Source organism: Acytostelium subglobosum, assembly GCF_000787575.1.
Source record: "Acytostelium subglobosum LB1 DNA, scaffold: scaffold36, whole genome shotgun sequence".
NCBI classification, from domain to species: Eukaryota; Evosea; class Eumycetozoa; order Acytosteliales; family Acytosteliaceae; genus Acytostelium; species Acytostelium subglobosum.
Window position 1 is genome coordinate 36456 of NW_012236497.1, and position 14295 is coordinate 50750.

Genomic DNA, 14295 nt, shown 5'->3' on the forward strand with positions numbered 1-14295 from the left:
ACTTGAACTAACTGGACAATATTGATATACAGATAAAACACACAGATATATTTATATTATAAGCGTATATAACAACAAATAATACACAAACAATAACATAGAATGAAGGAGGAGTTTGCCAAGTTCTTATTATCCAAAGGATACTACCTGACTGCCTTGGAGTTCTATCAGGAGATGCTTGAGGATGATGGTACAGAGATACAAGAGTTGGTCGATCACTTCAAATCTGTAATGTCAATGCCCTCTACACAGGACCCAATAAGAGTTATTAAAGGTAAGGTATCATAATGCATGTTGTTGTTGTTGATAGTCATGATGTTAATATTGATAATCAAACATAGAGAGAAAGAAACAACAACAAACATCATCACCTCCTCAACCAGAGAGTGAAGCGATTAGGAGTAGGGATGACAGGATATCATTGTTGGAGTATGAGTTGAGACAGTCAAGGGATGATATAAAGGAGTTAAAGGATCAGATCAAGAGGAGTAAGCAGACTCCTGTCATATCGGCCAGTGACGTCAAGGTGATAAGTGCTCCATCATCGTCACCAAAGGAGATGGGTGGTGCTGTTCAGTCGGTCGATCAAGTCTCCAAGGACAAGATCAAACCACACGAGAGGAAGATACTAAACTATCTGTTTAGGAGGTACCTCACGACAAACAGCTATCCATTGACATCGGTTACATTCTCTGAAGAGGTAAGAATTCATGTCTTCAATTCAGATGTATAGAGACATGTCTAACATCTACGACTACTACTATTCAGAGTCAGGACAATGCTAGGAACTGGTCAGACCTACAGATGAATCAGGCAGAGCCTCCATCTCTTTTGACCATCTATAGATACTTCTTTGAGAATGGTGACTCTGGAGTACAGGGCGTACTCACAAAGACAATGGGTGAGATCACAAAGCTCAAGAAGGAGATTAGCGACAGTGAGGTACATTGGAGACAGTTGCAAAAGGAACGTGATGATCTGGCACAAAAGAACAAGGACTATGAGAATATCATTGATCATCTCAAGAAGAATCAACTTTCATCCTCCACTCTTGCCTCTACAAGCTTGTCAACTACCACCTCGACAACAACTTCTACAACAACCCCAGCCACAATCACTCAGGCACAGAAACAACAACAACAACAAAAGACAACAACATCAACAGATGATAATCTATCTACGATGCGAATCACCTATCGAGCCCTGGTGGAGAAGCGTAGACAGACAGTGGCCTTCCAGATTGTCTCTAATGATGATGAGTCAGAGGCTAGCATGCGAATTGCAGAGGAGGTGGAGAAGTTGCGTTCACACGGCTCTGATCAACTCAACAAGATGGTGTCAGTCATTGCCAGTTCCCTGCCACACATCCTGCCAGGTGTTTTGCTCAACAAGCGTGAGGAACTGATACCACTGATCCTCATTGTCATCTCTAACCATCCAGAGGAGACCACTCGTTTCTCCCTCACCAAGCTCCTGTTCAATCTAATCAAGAAGCCCAACGAGTTCCAGCGTCACGCCATCATGAAGGGCTGCATGGCATTGGCCTCCATCATTGGACCACAGCGCACAGAGACCGAGATTCTCAGTCAGTGTTGGGAGCAGCTGAGTGAGAAGCACCCAGAGCGTAGAGTGCTCGTGGCTGACTCTTGTGGTTGTCTGGCACAGTTTGCCAGCACAGACCTGCGACTGTCGTTGATTCTTTCAATCCTTCAACAGCTGGGTCAGGACAAGAGTCCCTTGGTGCGTGTTGCCGTCACCAAGAACTTCTCGTTGCTCATCAACTTTTTCGACTCCACCGACAAGTACAACCAAGTGGAGGAGTCCTTCAAGGCATTGCTCTATGACGCTGAGCCCGAAGTGTCCACTGCCACCAGGACTCATTTCCTACCATCACTTGCCAACTGGACCGATCTCCTCGAGGCATTGAATCCAAAGCTTACAACAATGTTACTGTCAGAGATGTACACTACTCTACATGTATGTATATTTATAACGTTCCAACAGGTCATACCATTGGACATAGAGCTAATACATCAAATTTCTTTCAGAAATATGCCAATCAAAAGGAAGAGTTTAAGATTCCAGAGCAAGATGTTATCAAGATTCAGCATTTAGTGGCTTGCTTCATTGATATTATTCCAAGGATACACCAATCAATGATATCATCATCACCTCTTATAACTGTATGTCTAAAGAAATGAATATGATTGTATAACGTTGTACTAATCAGATTAATAATAATAGGAAAAGGATGCCAAGATCATAGAGGCAGAGTATGACAGACAAGAAGCACTCTATCAATATCAATTGAATGAGACCAGACTAAAGCAGATACATTCCACTGGTAGTGATGTCAACAACAACAACAAAAACTCAACCACTGCTGCTACCAATGCTGTGGATCCTGCTGCAGCATCATCATCATCTTCATCCTCAACAACATTGTCATCAATCACAAACTCAATTCGAATGTCTATACTTGGCAAACAAGAGGTTGCCAAACTACATGCTCAGTTTGATCAATATCTACTGTCATTGGTCTCCAACGATATGTCATCGTCCAAGTGGCCAGCATTAGAGTGGCTATGCACAGAGTTTATCACCAAGTTGCTCAGCATCATCTATTGCATACCACTGAGGAACTCCCGACTGGTCACATCATTCTCCAAGGCACTCAACACTCTATGCACAGAGTTTGGACATGTGTTTACAAAGAGGATCATCAACAATGCATTCCACAAGGAGCTCCAAAAGGATAACAGAGCCAGTATGTACATCCATACTTTGCTATTATGGACTGCGCTAACATTCACTTTACAAACAGCACAACCAAAGAAGTATAGACTTTTACCATTCTTTACAGCAGGTGTACTGACATCGTTAGAGTCAGCAGAGTTGAACACCTTTTTGAGCGATATCATTGTTCAAATCTCAATCGAGGAGAGAGGATGGGATCATAGTCACATTCCATCGCTGGTCAAGTGTATAGAGTTACTGTGTGGCAATGACATTGACAAGAAGAAGGAGATTGGTGATGTACTATCAAACTTGACATCAAACCCATCCAATCAAGTTAGATCATGTATTCTTAACCTTTATAAGGTCATTGTAAGTCAAAACTTTAATAACAAACACCGCTTCAACCTACATATACTAATTACAATATATATATGTATAGATGCCAGTGTTCAATGCACAACAGATTGCCAACTCGATTGTACCATCAATGATCACAATGAGTACTGATCCAGATCGTCCAGTACGTATTGTTTGCATTGGTGCACTATCGATTGCATTGGCCCAGATCAACGATGATTCAATCCTGGAAAAGATTGCCATTGCATTCGAAAGGATATTGGATGACAAGAATCATATGATCGAAGTGGAGTTTGTCCAATCCATTTCAAAGGTGATCCCAACTGCAAAGCCAAGATATAGAGACTCTTGTATGTACATTTACTAGTTTATGAATATCAATTATAATACTAACCATACCAACATCAAAATCATATAGTTATTCTCCCAAAGATTGTAGAGTTTGTAAGAAGAAACAGCAATAATCCTTCGAATGAGAACAGGAAGGAGATGTCACAGTGTCTGTTTGATGCTCTGAGAGCATTCATGTCAGTGTCCAATCTGGCAAAGGACTTGATCCAGGAGCAGATTCTACCAGCACTCAAATCGTTGCAGAATGATTCTCCGCTGCACGACCCCTCATTCAAATCCATGGTGGTATCGATGATTAACGATGTGGAGACATTGATCAAGGATGACATTAGAAATCAAACCAAGAGGAACACTGCAAAGCCTGCTGCCACCACCACAACTTCCACCAATCCACTGGACAAGATGTCAAATCTTACAAACTGGGCATGGAAGAAGGATCCATCAACTAAATGATGATCTATCTGCCAACCATACATAATAATAATAATCCAAAGTATAATAATACCATTCAATCATATATGATTATAATCATACTCCAATGGTTTGATTGTAGGGTATATAAGATTCCTTTACTCTTCAGAATCATATTCACTCTGCTTAACCTTGACAGCCAAGAATAGATGTACTCTCCTATTGAATACACGTTCCAGATCCTTTTTAGCCTCGAGATAGATTGACTTGATGGTGACACCATCCTTCCCCAGGATTGTAGACTTGTGAGAGTTCTTCTTGACGATGAGATCCTGATCGATTCTCAAATCACCATTGTTGAACTTTGTCCATCCAATAGTGTTCTGAGTCACCTCATAAGGTATCTCCTGTCTCAACTTTTCATACATCTTTTCTTTGATTATCTCTGATGCTCTGAATATATCTGTTTGATCGGTTTTCTACAAAAGTATTGGATGTAAGTAAGTTTAAATGGTCGCGATCACTACGCAGTGAAGTATATAATATTACACAACACATACCAACTCATCATTAAACTCCCATTTCCCATCCATTGCTTTGGTCAATAGGAAATCGGTTAGAGTGTTGACATGGATACCATTGGTGGCCGACGTCAAAAAGGTGTCACTAAAGATATTGCTCTCGTTCAACTTTGATATCATTTCCAGTAGGTCCTCACGTTCAGTGACCAGATCCACTTTGTTGATCACCAATATGAACTCCTTGGTGGCACTCTGTTGATTGTAATCCTTCATCTCCTTTAACAACTCGATCATCTGTCTCTCCAACTGTACAAGAATATGATTGGTGTCTCCTTGATTATCGTGTGAGGCATCGACCACCAACAACACGAGATCAGACTCTTTTACGACGCTCCATGCCAGATTGACAAACTCTCTGATCTTTGACTTTCGCTCAAAGTGCTGCATGATACCAGGTGTGTCGTGAAACACAATCTGTGTCTTGTCCTTTGTAAAGATGCCAATGATATCGTCTCTTGTAGTATGCTCACGACTTGACACTGCACACACCTTCTCACCAACAATCGTGTTGACCAATGATGACTTGCCAGCATTCGGTGCTCCAATCACTGCAACATTCAATCTCTTTTGTCCCTCCATTGATGGTGGTTCCTTCATTGTAAGGTCTACCTCTGCATAGTCTATTGAATTATGATGGTGGTGATGCATTAGAGTAGTGTATTACAGAACATGTTGCACCTCTAGACATACCAGGTGGTGTAATATTATAGTTCCTAACAGATCTTTTATACTTTGGAGGGTTCTGTATCTGTGCTCTCTCCTTTAGCAACTGTTGTTGATACTCTAACTCCTCAAGCATGTGTCTCTTTGGATCAGTGTTTGGTGTGTACTTCTTCATGATGACCATCATCGATCTGCTTGGTATATACATTGCATTGTTGCTGTTGGACGCTGTCACCAACATCGTACTACTCGATGATGGTCCTCTTGTTGACCACCATAATAGTGCTCTATTACATTTAGATAACATATTCATTGCTTGAGATGTTTAAAGAATGATTGAAACTAAATAAACGAACGACAAAACTCTAAAAACTGTATTTGTGTGTTGTCCAAAATCAAGTGAGCTCAATCAAAGTTGACAGTGTGCTCTGGTGCTGTGTTATTTATTTGTTACTGTTGTTGATGTTGGTGGGCCTTTAGAAGTATTATTGAGTACTCAATAATTTTCCAAGTGTCTAAACAATCTTGGAATATCATCAATCATGAATATCAATGCTTAATCTTTATAGAATAGAGAATAGTAACCAGTTTGTTTCAAACAATTAGAACTCTTATCTGTAACACTCCCTAAATGATCATTTCCTGGTCATGTGATAGGCAAAGATAACAAGCATATGTGTTATGTGTGATAGAGTCATAATGATTGATTCAAGTTCAAATAAGTAGAACCAGTGTTCAACCACTACTTTGTTCAATTTCATAGCTTGATGTCTTTGTCTATGGATGACGAACACAATGACCAGCACCATAAATTTGTTTTAAAATTTTAAGCCAACAACAGTAATCAATCATCACAAAATTCCTAAAATGGAATGAAATGAAATTGCCGGCTCTAATCCACCCAAAGACAACAACAACATCCGAATCGTAACTGCACCAATCCTCTTCTCTCATAGACATATATCGATGAACCCGTACCACCCTCTCACATGTCTACCATAGCACACAATATAACAAATAATAATAATACTTACACATAGATACATACATACAAATAAGTGTTAACTCACCAACTATTAATTAATTACTTACTTTTCACCCACACACACGCACCACAAACACACATTGCGATTGCAGCTTCATCTTCAACTTCAACCACCATCGTGCAAACTTCACCATCTTATCTTATATCTCCCTTATTTCAACACGAATTATAACAACAACTAAACTATCTATCTATAGTAGTAGTAATAGAAAATGGAACAAACAGAGACAAGAATAAGATCAATACTCAGTCATTTGACTCCAACCTCTTTGTTGGAGACCGTCAACACTAGTGCTGTTGCCGCTGCCGACACCAACCAAACTGCCGCTGCCGTCTCTGCTCCACCAATCATTGACAAGCAACGCACCCAGATTTCAAAGTGGGATAAGGATGAGTTCCGCGACTTCCTCGAGGTCAACGCTGCCTACAAGCCAGTCAGAGCCAAACTCAATGAGTTGTTGAGAGATCCCCTCTTTGCACCAGTCTACAACATGACAGTCGAGCAATGGAGAGAGTTGACTCTGCAAAGAGCAGTCAAGGTCATCAGATCAGGACTAATCTCTATCTCTGAGTTTAACAGGTAGGTTATAATTCACAGATCAGAGTACAACAATGTTGTACTAACCAACCACTACTACCTATTGTAGGGACCCAATGAAATACTTGATCTCGATGGAGACCATTAATATGTCAGACTCTTCATTGTCTGTGAAGCTTGGAGTGCACTTTTCGTTGTTTGGAAACGCAGTTCTCAACCTTGGCACTGAGAAGCATCACCTCAAATACCTCAAGGACATTGATACCTGGAAGCTTCCAGGTTGTTTTGGTATGACCGAGTTGGGTCACGGTTCAAACGTGCAGGGTGTAGAGACCACTGCCACCTACGACAAGGATACCCAAGAGTTTATCATCAACACTCCATCAGACTCTGCACAAAAGTTCTGGATTGGTAATGCTGCTCGTATGTGTTTCATAAACAACAACAACAACAACAAAAACAACAACGATCAATCTAACATCATCAATAATGTAATGTAGTGCATGGTCAAGCTTGTTCAGTATTTGCTCAACTCTATATTGGAGGAGTACACTATGGTGTACATGTATTTGTTGTTCCCATCCGTAATCCAGACGGTAGCATTGCCGAGAGTAAGTCATTCAAAAACTAAATAGTGTAGAGAATAGTATATCTAACCAATCATTCTAATATTAGATGTAAGAATAATGGACAATGGTCACAAGTTGGGCCTTCAAGGTGTAGACAATGGTAGAATATGGTTCAACAACAAGAGAATCCCAAGGGATAATCTGTTGAATAAGTTTGGTGATGTTCAGCCCGATGGCACCTACGTCACCTCGATCCCAAGCAAGACCAAGCGATTCGGATCAATGGTTGCTCCATTGGTCGGAGGTAGAGTGCTCATTGCCTCGTCAGCCCTCTACGCAACAAAAATGGCTTTGATAATTGCCACACGTTTCGCCACCAACCGACGACAGTTTGGAAACAAGAACCAAGAGATACCAATCATCCAATACCTCACCCATCAACGTCGCCTCTTCCCCTTGATCGCTGCCACAGTTGCCTACAACTTCCCAATCAACCACCTCAAGCTGATCTACTGTGAGCCAAACAAGACCGCTCAGAACGTCAAGGATGTCCACGTGTGGGCCTCTGGTATCAAGGCCGTCGTCACCTGGCACAAGACTCATACCCTGCAGACTGTACGTGAGTGCTGTGGAGGCCAGGGATTCAGTTCATTCAATCAGATCCCAGCTCTCAAGTCTGATCTCGAGATTGATATGACCTACGAGGGAGACAATCACGTCCTCCTCCAACAGGTATCCAGATACCTCTTGGTAGAGCTCCAAAAGGGAAGATATAACGTAACTTTGTCAAACCATGGTTCAAAGGTAAGTAGCACATGTATATATATTTTAATGTACATCATCATCATCTTATTAACAATATATCTATATATAATCTAATAGATTTACAATGCCGACTTCCAATTGCACTGCCTCAAGTGGAAGGAGAGCCACTTGGTTCAGACTCTGTCCACCAAGATCATGACCGCTCTCGACCAAGGTAGAGGATTGGAGTACAGCTGGAATGATAACTTGGATCTGGTCACTGCCTTGGGTAAGGCACATATTGAGAGAATCACCCTTGAGACATTCCAGGCATCGATCAAGAAGGCCAGTCTCAACATCCAACCAGCATTGGAGCTCTGTAGAAACCTGTTCTTCTCAACAAAGGTTGTTGATGACCTTGGGTAAGTGACTACTACATCGACAACATTCATTGACAATGAGTACGCTGACAACCCTCAACCTTTACAGATTCTACCTGTGCAATGATGGAATGACTCAAGAGACGGCAGTGAAGGTTCAGGAAAGCATCAACCTCCTCTGTGGAGATATGCTACCACACGCTTTGGATCTGGTGAACTCATTCGATGTCCCAGAGCAATACATACATGCACCAATCGCCAAGGCCGACTATATCCAAGAGTTTAGATATGGTCTTCAGAGGAAATATTGAGTGATGCACAACATGGACAGAGAGGCAAAGCGACCAAACAACAACGATCTACAACATCCACAACAACAACAGTAACAAATAAATAACACAACACACACACTCTTTCTTCTTCTTTGATTGAATTGGCTCACTTGGTTTTGGTCATCAACACATACACCTGCTCAATCAAAAAAGATATTTTAGTACAAATGATCAAAGAAGGGTGTGGGGTGAGACCCTCTGATTGGGCAATGTTGTTGTTGTTGTTGGGCACGGTGCAATCAATCAACCACACACACCCCTCGGATCTTTATGACCCAATCCGCCTCCCCCTTTCTGATGTGGATATCAATTCATTCATTTGACAATAGAATTTAGTGAACAGTTAGTGATTGATTAATTAATTACGTCTATCTATCTATCTACTTAACAAACAAACACACACATACACAATCATTATTATCATCTCAACTGCAGAGACTCTTCAATCTATTTATCTCTATCAAAACCAGCAGACACACACTACCTTTAAAGGACAAATATTTCTAATCACTCAATATATTGTAAGTGTAAAAGACCAACCACGACCTACTCCTACAACAGCAACAACAACATTGATGTCTTTTGTCTACACCATTGGTACACACACACAGCCTACATACTAGTCTCACAACATCCAACAACAACAACAACGTTTCAATTCAATCTGTTATCCACACCTATAAATATAGGTCAGGTGTGTATGTTGTTGTTGTCTTTGTGTTTATATCTGTATCGATGGATAAATCGACCCAATATACGCACAACAAGTGTTGTGTCGTTGTTGGGATTGATTGATGATATCATCATCATCATAATTAATACTCACTTTGAAATCCATCATCTAATTATCTATCTGTGATATAAATATACGCACATTGACCGACAACAGACCCACCCGACATAGTACACCCATTATATTTTGGACAAAGGTGATCGTATTATTGTTTTTGTGTGTGTGTTTGTTAGTGTGTGTTAATCTCCATATATTAATTAATTAGTCTACGACAATCACCATCCATCCAACACCATCCACTATCCATCCATCCATCCATCACATAAATCCAATTAATTACACCCTTTGCTACCAATAACAACGATCACCACTCACCAAAAACACACATTTACACTGTGAGTAATAGAGGGCAATCATGCCCAATGGTGGTGCCTTTGTCTGGATAATCCAATCTATTATCATCATCAACATCATCCATCATCATCCATCATCATCATCATCATCATCATCACTCATCATCATCCATCAACATCATCACTACTGGACCGCGGAATCAATCATTATTACAATTCCTTACAACAACATCATTTGGATTTTACTATGCCATAGTGTTTATCCATTATCCAAACGACACAAAGCTCACTACTCTTTATTATTAGTACTATAGAAGAGATATTTATTTATTTATTATTTATTTATTATTTATTTATTTATTATTGGATTTAAAATAATTCCTTGTACAAAAAACATGAATCATAACAACAACAATAACATCAGAGGCCATCACCAAAACACCTTTCACAATACTAACAATGGAAACCAACAACACTTTGGAATATCAAGGTCTACACTTCCACCACACAGCCAACAACAACAATACAAGTACAGTCATTCATCATTGCCTTTGAAATCATCGACAGACCATACCTTTCAACAACCTCAACTTCCATCTCACTTTTTGGTTGGAAACAATCAACAACAACAACATCAGCATCATCTTGGTGGTGGAAATAACAACAAACCTCCTCCTCCTCATACTCACCAAGAACAACAACAACAATTCAACTCTGACAACTATACATTAAGAGATCAACAACAACCAAATCAATACTATTCTCGTATTTCAAACTCAAACAGTCATTCAAGTGACAGTCTATATAATCTTCACAACAGACACAACAACAACAACCACCACCACTCTTCAACAACATCACCTGATCAAGCAGCATCATCAACCAACCACAACATGGCCATTTACTTTAATCCTCGTCCCAACTTTTCTTCGACACCCACCTACTCGAGCGCTAGTGAGAATGGAGCCACCACCGCCACCATTCAAACATCTGGCCAGTTGGCAAGACTTCCTGGTGGTTCTCCACAATGGCCCTCTCGCCAATTTGGTGGTGGACTTCCAAACCAACTTGGTGGTTACTACCAGCATCAGATCTCCAATGAGGCACTCTACCAACAGCAGCAACATCATCAACACCAACAACAGCAGCAGCAGCAACAACACCAACACGAGGCCAGTCCATCCATTTCCGACGGTTTGGCTCACTCTAATGAGAGATTACCACACTTTGTTTTCTCCCAGTCCCCTTCCTTCATGGGTATGACATCACCATTCCAGAATGTCCTGGAGGGCAACCTCAAGATTGATCTCTATCACAAGCCAAGAGGTTCCAAGGGAACATGGGTACCAATCGGAGCCAATGACCAAATCAGAGTGACCGAGGGCAAAGGAAAGAGAATCAAGATGATTGTTCACGGTGAGCAGGAACTTGTCAAGGTTGGTCTCCAGGTTGGTTTGCTCGATCTACAGTCGTCAGGTGCCAAAAAGTCCACCAATCCAGGTTCACCTCCAACTCCTGGCAGCAGCATTAACAACAACACCAACTCTGCCTCAACCGCACCCTCACCATCAACATCATCCAATGGACCATCTGCAATGACTGGATCATCACCGTCCACCCATCCAAACAGCAGCATCCAACCCTCGTCAATCACTCAATCACCATCCTCCTTCTCACTCTCATCTCCCAGTCAATCACCTTCACAATCACCACTCTTTTCACCATCTGCCACAACGGCATCACTCTACTCTGTGTCAATATCTGTGACCCCACCCTCACAGAACCCAGCACCCGAACTACCAGCGGGCAACTCTACCCAACTGCCAGCACCCGATCCTCAAGGACTCTCTGTCGAATCTGTGCGTGTATATAGATATCCATCAATGTCCCAGATCACAATGTCGGCCCTTGAGTTTGAGTTGAAGCTTGCAAGACTTTCCAAGAAGATATGCATTGTCATCTCTGCACAGGCTCGTGATGGAGGCATCTATGAAGCAAGATCAGTCGATTTCTATGCTCACAACAATGGCAAGCACAACAACAACTCATTGTCCAGACAGAACAGTGCCAGAAAGACACCTTACAGTTCACCGACAATGTCTGGCAACAGTCAGGATGGAGTGCCAACTTCCCCAGCCGGCAGTGACAAGAAGAAATACGTCAGGAGTATGTCATCCAGTGCACTACTATCCAACAACAACAACAACAAGCAACGTGGAGCTTCGCCACCCATCCCTGCACTTCCACCCATACCTCTTCCAGCGACAATAGACTTTAGTGCTGGCATACCAGCACCTTGGAACTTTGGCAACCATCAATCCATTGGCAATAGCGATGGTAACGGATGGGGTCAACAACATGCAATGTACCTATCACATCCAAACCTTTCATCTTATGTCGATGACAAACATTGATGTCAATGTCCACCATCCAGTCTGAAGTGATACCATCACTCAGCCCTGTCAATCTATATTATTTATTATTAAGGCAAATGTACACCTATATCATCAATCCCTTGTTCAACAACAAACAACAGACAACAAACATTATGTAACACTCAAATAGAACCAATACTATAGTATGTGTTGTTGTTATTTAAATAACATGTTGTACTACTACTACGACTACTACTACTTCTTTTGATCCTTATCCCTTGTGATAAGGACATCAATAAAGTCTCCAAGTATTACACCAATCATACTACGATCTGAAATTGACGATGCAGTGCCATAGATTGGTGCAAATCCATCTGTTGGTAGTTTGTCCATGGCATTGAGTTCGCGCAATGATTCCTGAACGTCCTGGACAAAGACGTTCTCCATTCCAATGTGCTTGGCAGTGATACAAATATGTATACTCTCTGGTTTCTGCAAGGCGTTCAGATGCCATCCCTTCTTGGTCATCTGATCATTGACAAAGTATATATTCTTACAGGTAAAGGCAACGACCATTGCTTTGGGTTCACCAATAATAGTCAGTCCTTCTATTTGTCTTAGTCTGTATAGATTAAGTTAGTAATAAATCGAACAGGACATTGAATGCTCTTACCCTTCAATTATTCTAGTTGCAGTTACCATTATACCTTGTACCTTGTTACGATAACCTTGACGACCTTGAGCAACCAATGATGCCCAACTAGATGCAACCAGTCCGCCTGGCCTACTACCTGGTAGGGTAGGGGAGGCATAGATTCCACCTGGCCAATCTGGTGCTGTAAAGTACATTGATCTCCTCAATTTTGGCTTTCCAAAGAGAACAACAGATGTTCCCTTTGAAGCATAGCCAAACTTGTGAGTGTCCACTGATATTGAAGTGACTCCAGCCAAACGGAAATCAAACGGTGGTACAGAGTATCCAAGTTCCTCTGCAAATGGCAAGACAAAGCCACCCAGACAAGCATCCACATGTAGACCAATGTCATTGTCCAGTGCAAGTTCTGACAGTGCCTCAATGTCATCAATGATTCCATGTGGGAAGTTGACAGCTGATCCACCCAACATAATTGTGTTCTTGTTGATTGCACGTCTAACCTTTTTGATGTCCACCTTGAAGTCCTTACCAATTGGTATGTGAACAATCTTTATACCAAGGTATCCACATGCCTTGTCAAATGCTGCGTGAATTGTAATTGGTACAACTCTAGTGTCGAGGTTAGTATGATATTACAAAATGTCAGATCTTGACAGACAACTTACATTTCTGGTGTTGAAGTTCTGTTCTTGTAGTAATCTCTATAGGCCTTGACGGCCATGACAATACTTTCGGTACCTCCACTTGTCATTGCACCTACAACCTTTGGATGTGCATTCAACATGTTTGCCACCATGGCAATGGTCTCTGTCTCAAACTTTCTGATGCTTGGGAATACCTCTGGATGTAATGGGTTGGATAGAGAGAACATGGAGTAGGCCACGTTGAGAAGTTGGCTGTGTTCATTCTCACCCAGATAAACACATCCACTGACTTTGCTTGTGCTCCATATTGATTCATCCTTCTCCATTAGTCTCTGCATAAAGGTTATGATCTCATTGTGTGACATGCCCTGTTCAGGTAGTACAAAGTGGGCATTGGTCCTATCCGTCTTGAATGACTTTGACACCTTGTCCTTGACCTTTTCTCTTTGTTTCTTTATCTCTCTCTTTACAGCAGGTATCAACTTTACCAGTGTAAACACTTGTTGTTTAATTGATCCTATTAGGTCTAAAGGGTAATACGATTTAGTAAGAGCGATGTTAAGATTCTCGAGTGCAATACTTACTTCCACGTCCAAGTACTTTGATAATGGACGATGAGATGATTGTTACAATGATAGTTGTAAGGATCAATGTCAAGGGTTGGAAGTTCTGCACCAAGTATGTGTTTGTGTTTACAATGATCTCTGTTATCCATCTCTCTAGTATCGGTTGATAGGTGACCCAATGCTTTACAATGATATTGTTGTCGTTGTTGATACCAAGTAGATGTTGTGGTGGTGCAAACATAAACATTGCAACAATGCC

The 14295-nt window shown here is 41.3% G+C and overlaps 5 protein-coding genes across 5 annotated transcripts; 3 read left to right on the plus strand and 2 right to left on the minus strand.

Annotated features, from left to right (window-relative positions):
* Nucleotides 1-96: 96 nt before the first annotated feature.
* SAMD00019534_118950 (hypothetical protein) lies at nt 97-3894 on the plus strand (the record flags this gene model as incomplete). The annotated part of the gene is made up of 7 exons (XM_012892820.1): nt 97-274; nt 342-700; nt 769-1977; nt 2049-2183; nt 2245-3108; nt 3179-3446; nt 3515-3894. Coding segments are annotated over 7 exons (3393 nt in total), but the record flags the coding sequence as incomplete, so codon positions are not given.
* Nucleotides 3895-4034: 140 nt separating this feature from the next.
* SAMD00019534_118960 (hypothetical protein) lies at nt 4035-5415 on the minus strand (the record flags this gene model as incomplete). The annotated part of the gene is made up of 3 exons (XM_012892821.1): nt 4035-4337; nt 4419-5059; nt 5130-5415. Coding segments are annotated over 3 exons (1230 nt in total), but the record flags the coding sequence as incomplete, so codon positions are not given.
* Nucleotides 5416-6359: 944 nt separating this feature from the next.
* SAMD00019534_118970 (hypothetical protein) lies at nt 6360-8689 on the plus strand (the record flags this gene model as incomplete). The annotated part of the gene is made up of 6 exons (XM_012892822.1): nt 6360-6727; nt 6795-7108; nt 7186-7296; nt 7361-8058; nt 8137-8420; nt 8488-8689. The coding sequence occupies 6 exons, from the start codon at nt 6360-6362 to the stop codon at nt 8687-8689; spliced, it is 1977 nt and encodes a 658-aa protein (XP_012748276.1).
* Nucleotides 8690-10689: 2000 nt separating this feature from the next.
* Nucleotides 10690-12210, plus strand: SAMD00019534_118980 (hypothetical protein; the record flags this gene model as incomplete). The annotated part of the gene is made up of 1 exon (XM_012892823.1): nt 10690-12210. One exon carries the CDS (start codon nt 10690-10692, stop codon nt 12208-12210), a length of 1521 nt encoding a protein of 506 aa, XP_012748277.1.
* A 216-nt stretch (nt 12211-12426) lies between these two features.
* SAMD00019534_118990 (hypothetical protein) lies at nt 12427-14277 on the minus strand (the record flags this gene model as incomplete). The annotated part of the gene is made up of 4 exons (XM_012892824.1): nt 12427-12793; nt 12845-13435; nt 13492-13987; nt 14055-14277. 4 exons carry the CDS (start codon nt 14275-14277, stop codon nt 12427-12429), a joined length of 1677 nt encoding a protein of 558 aa, XP_012748278.1.
* Between the last annotated feature and the right edge of the window lie 18 nt (nt 14278-14295).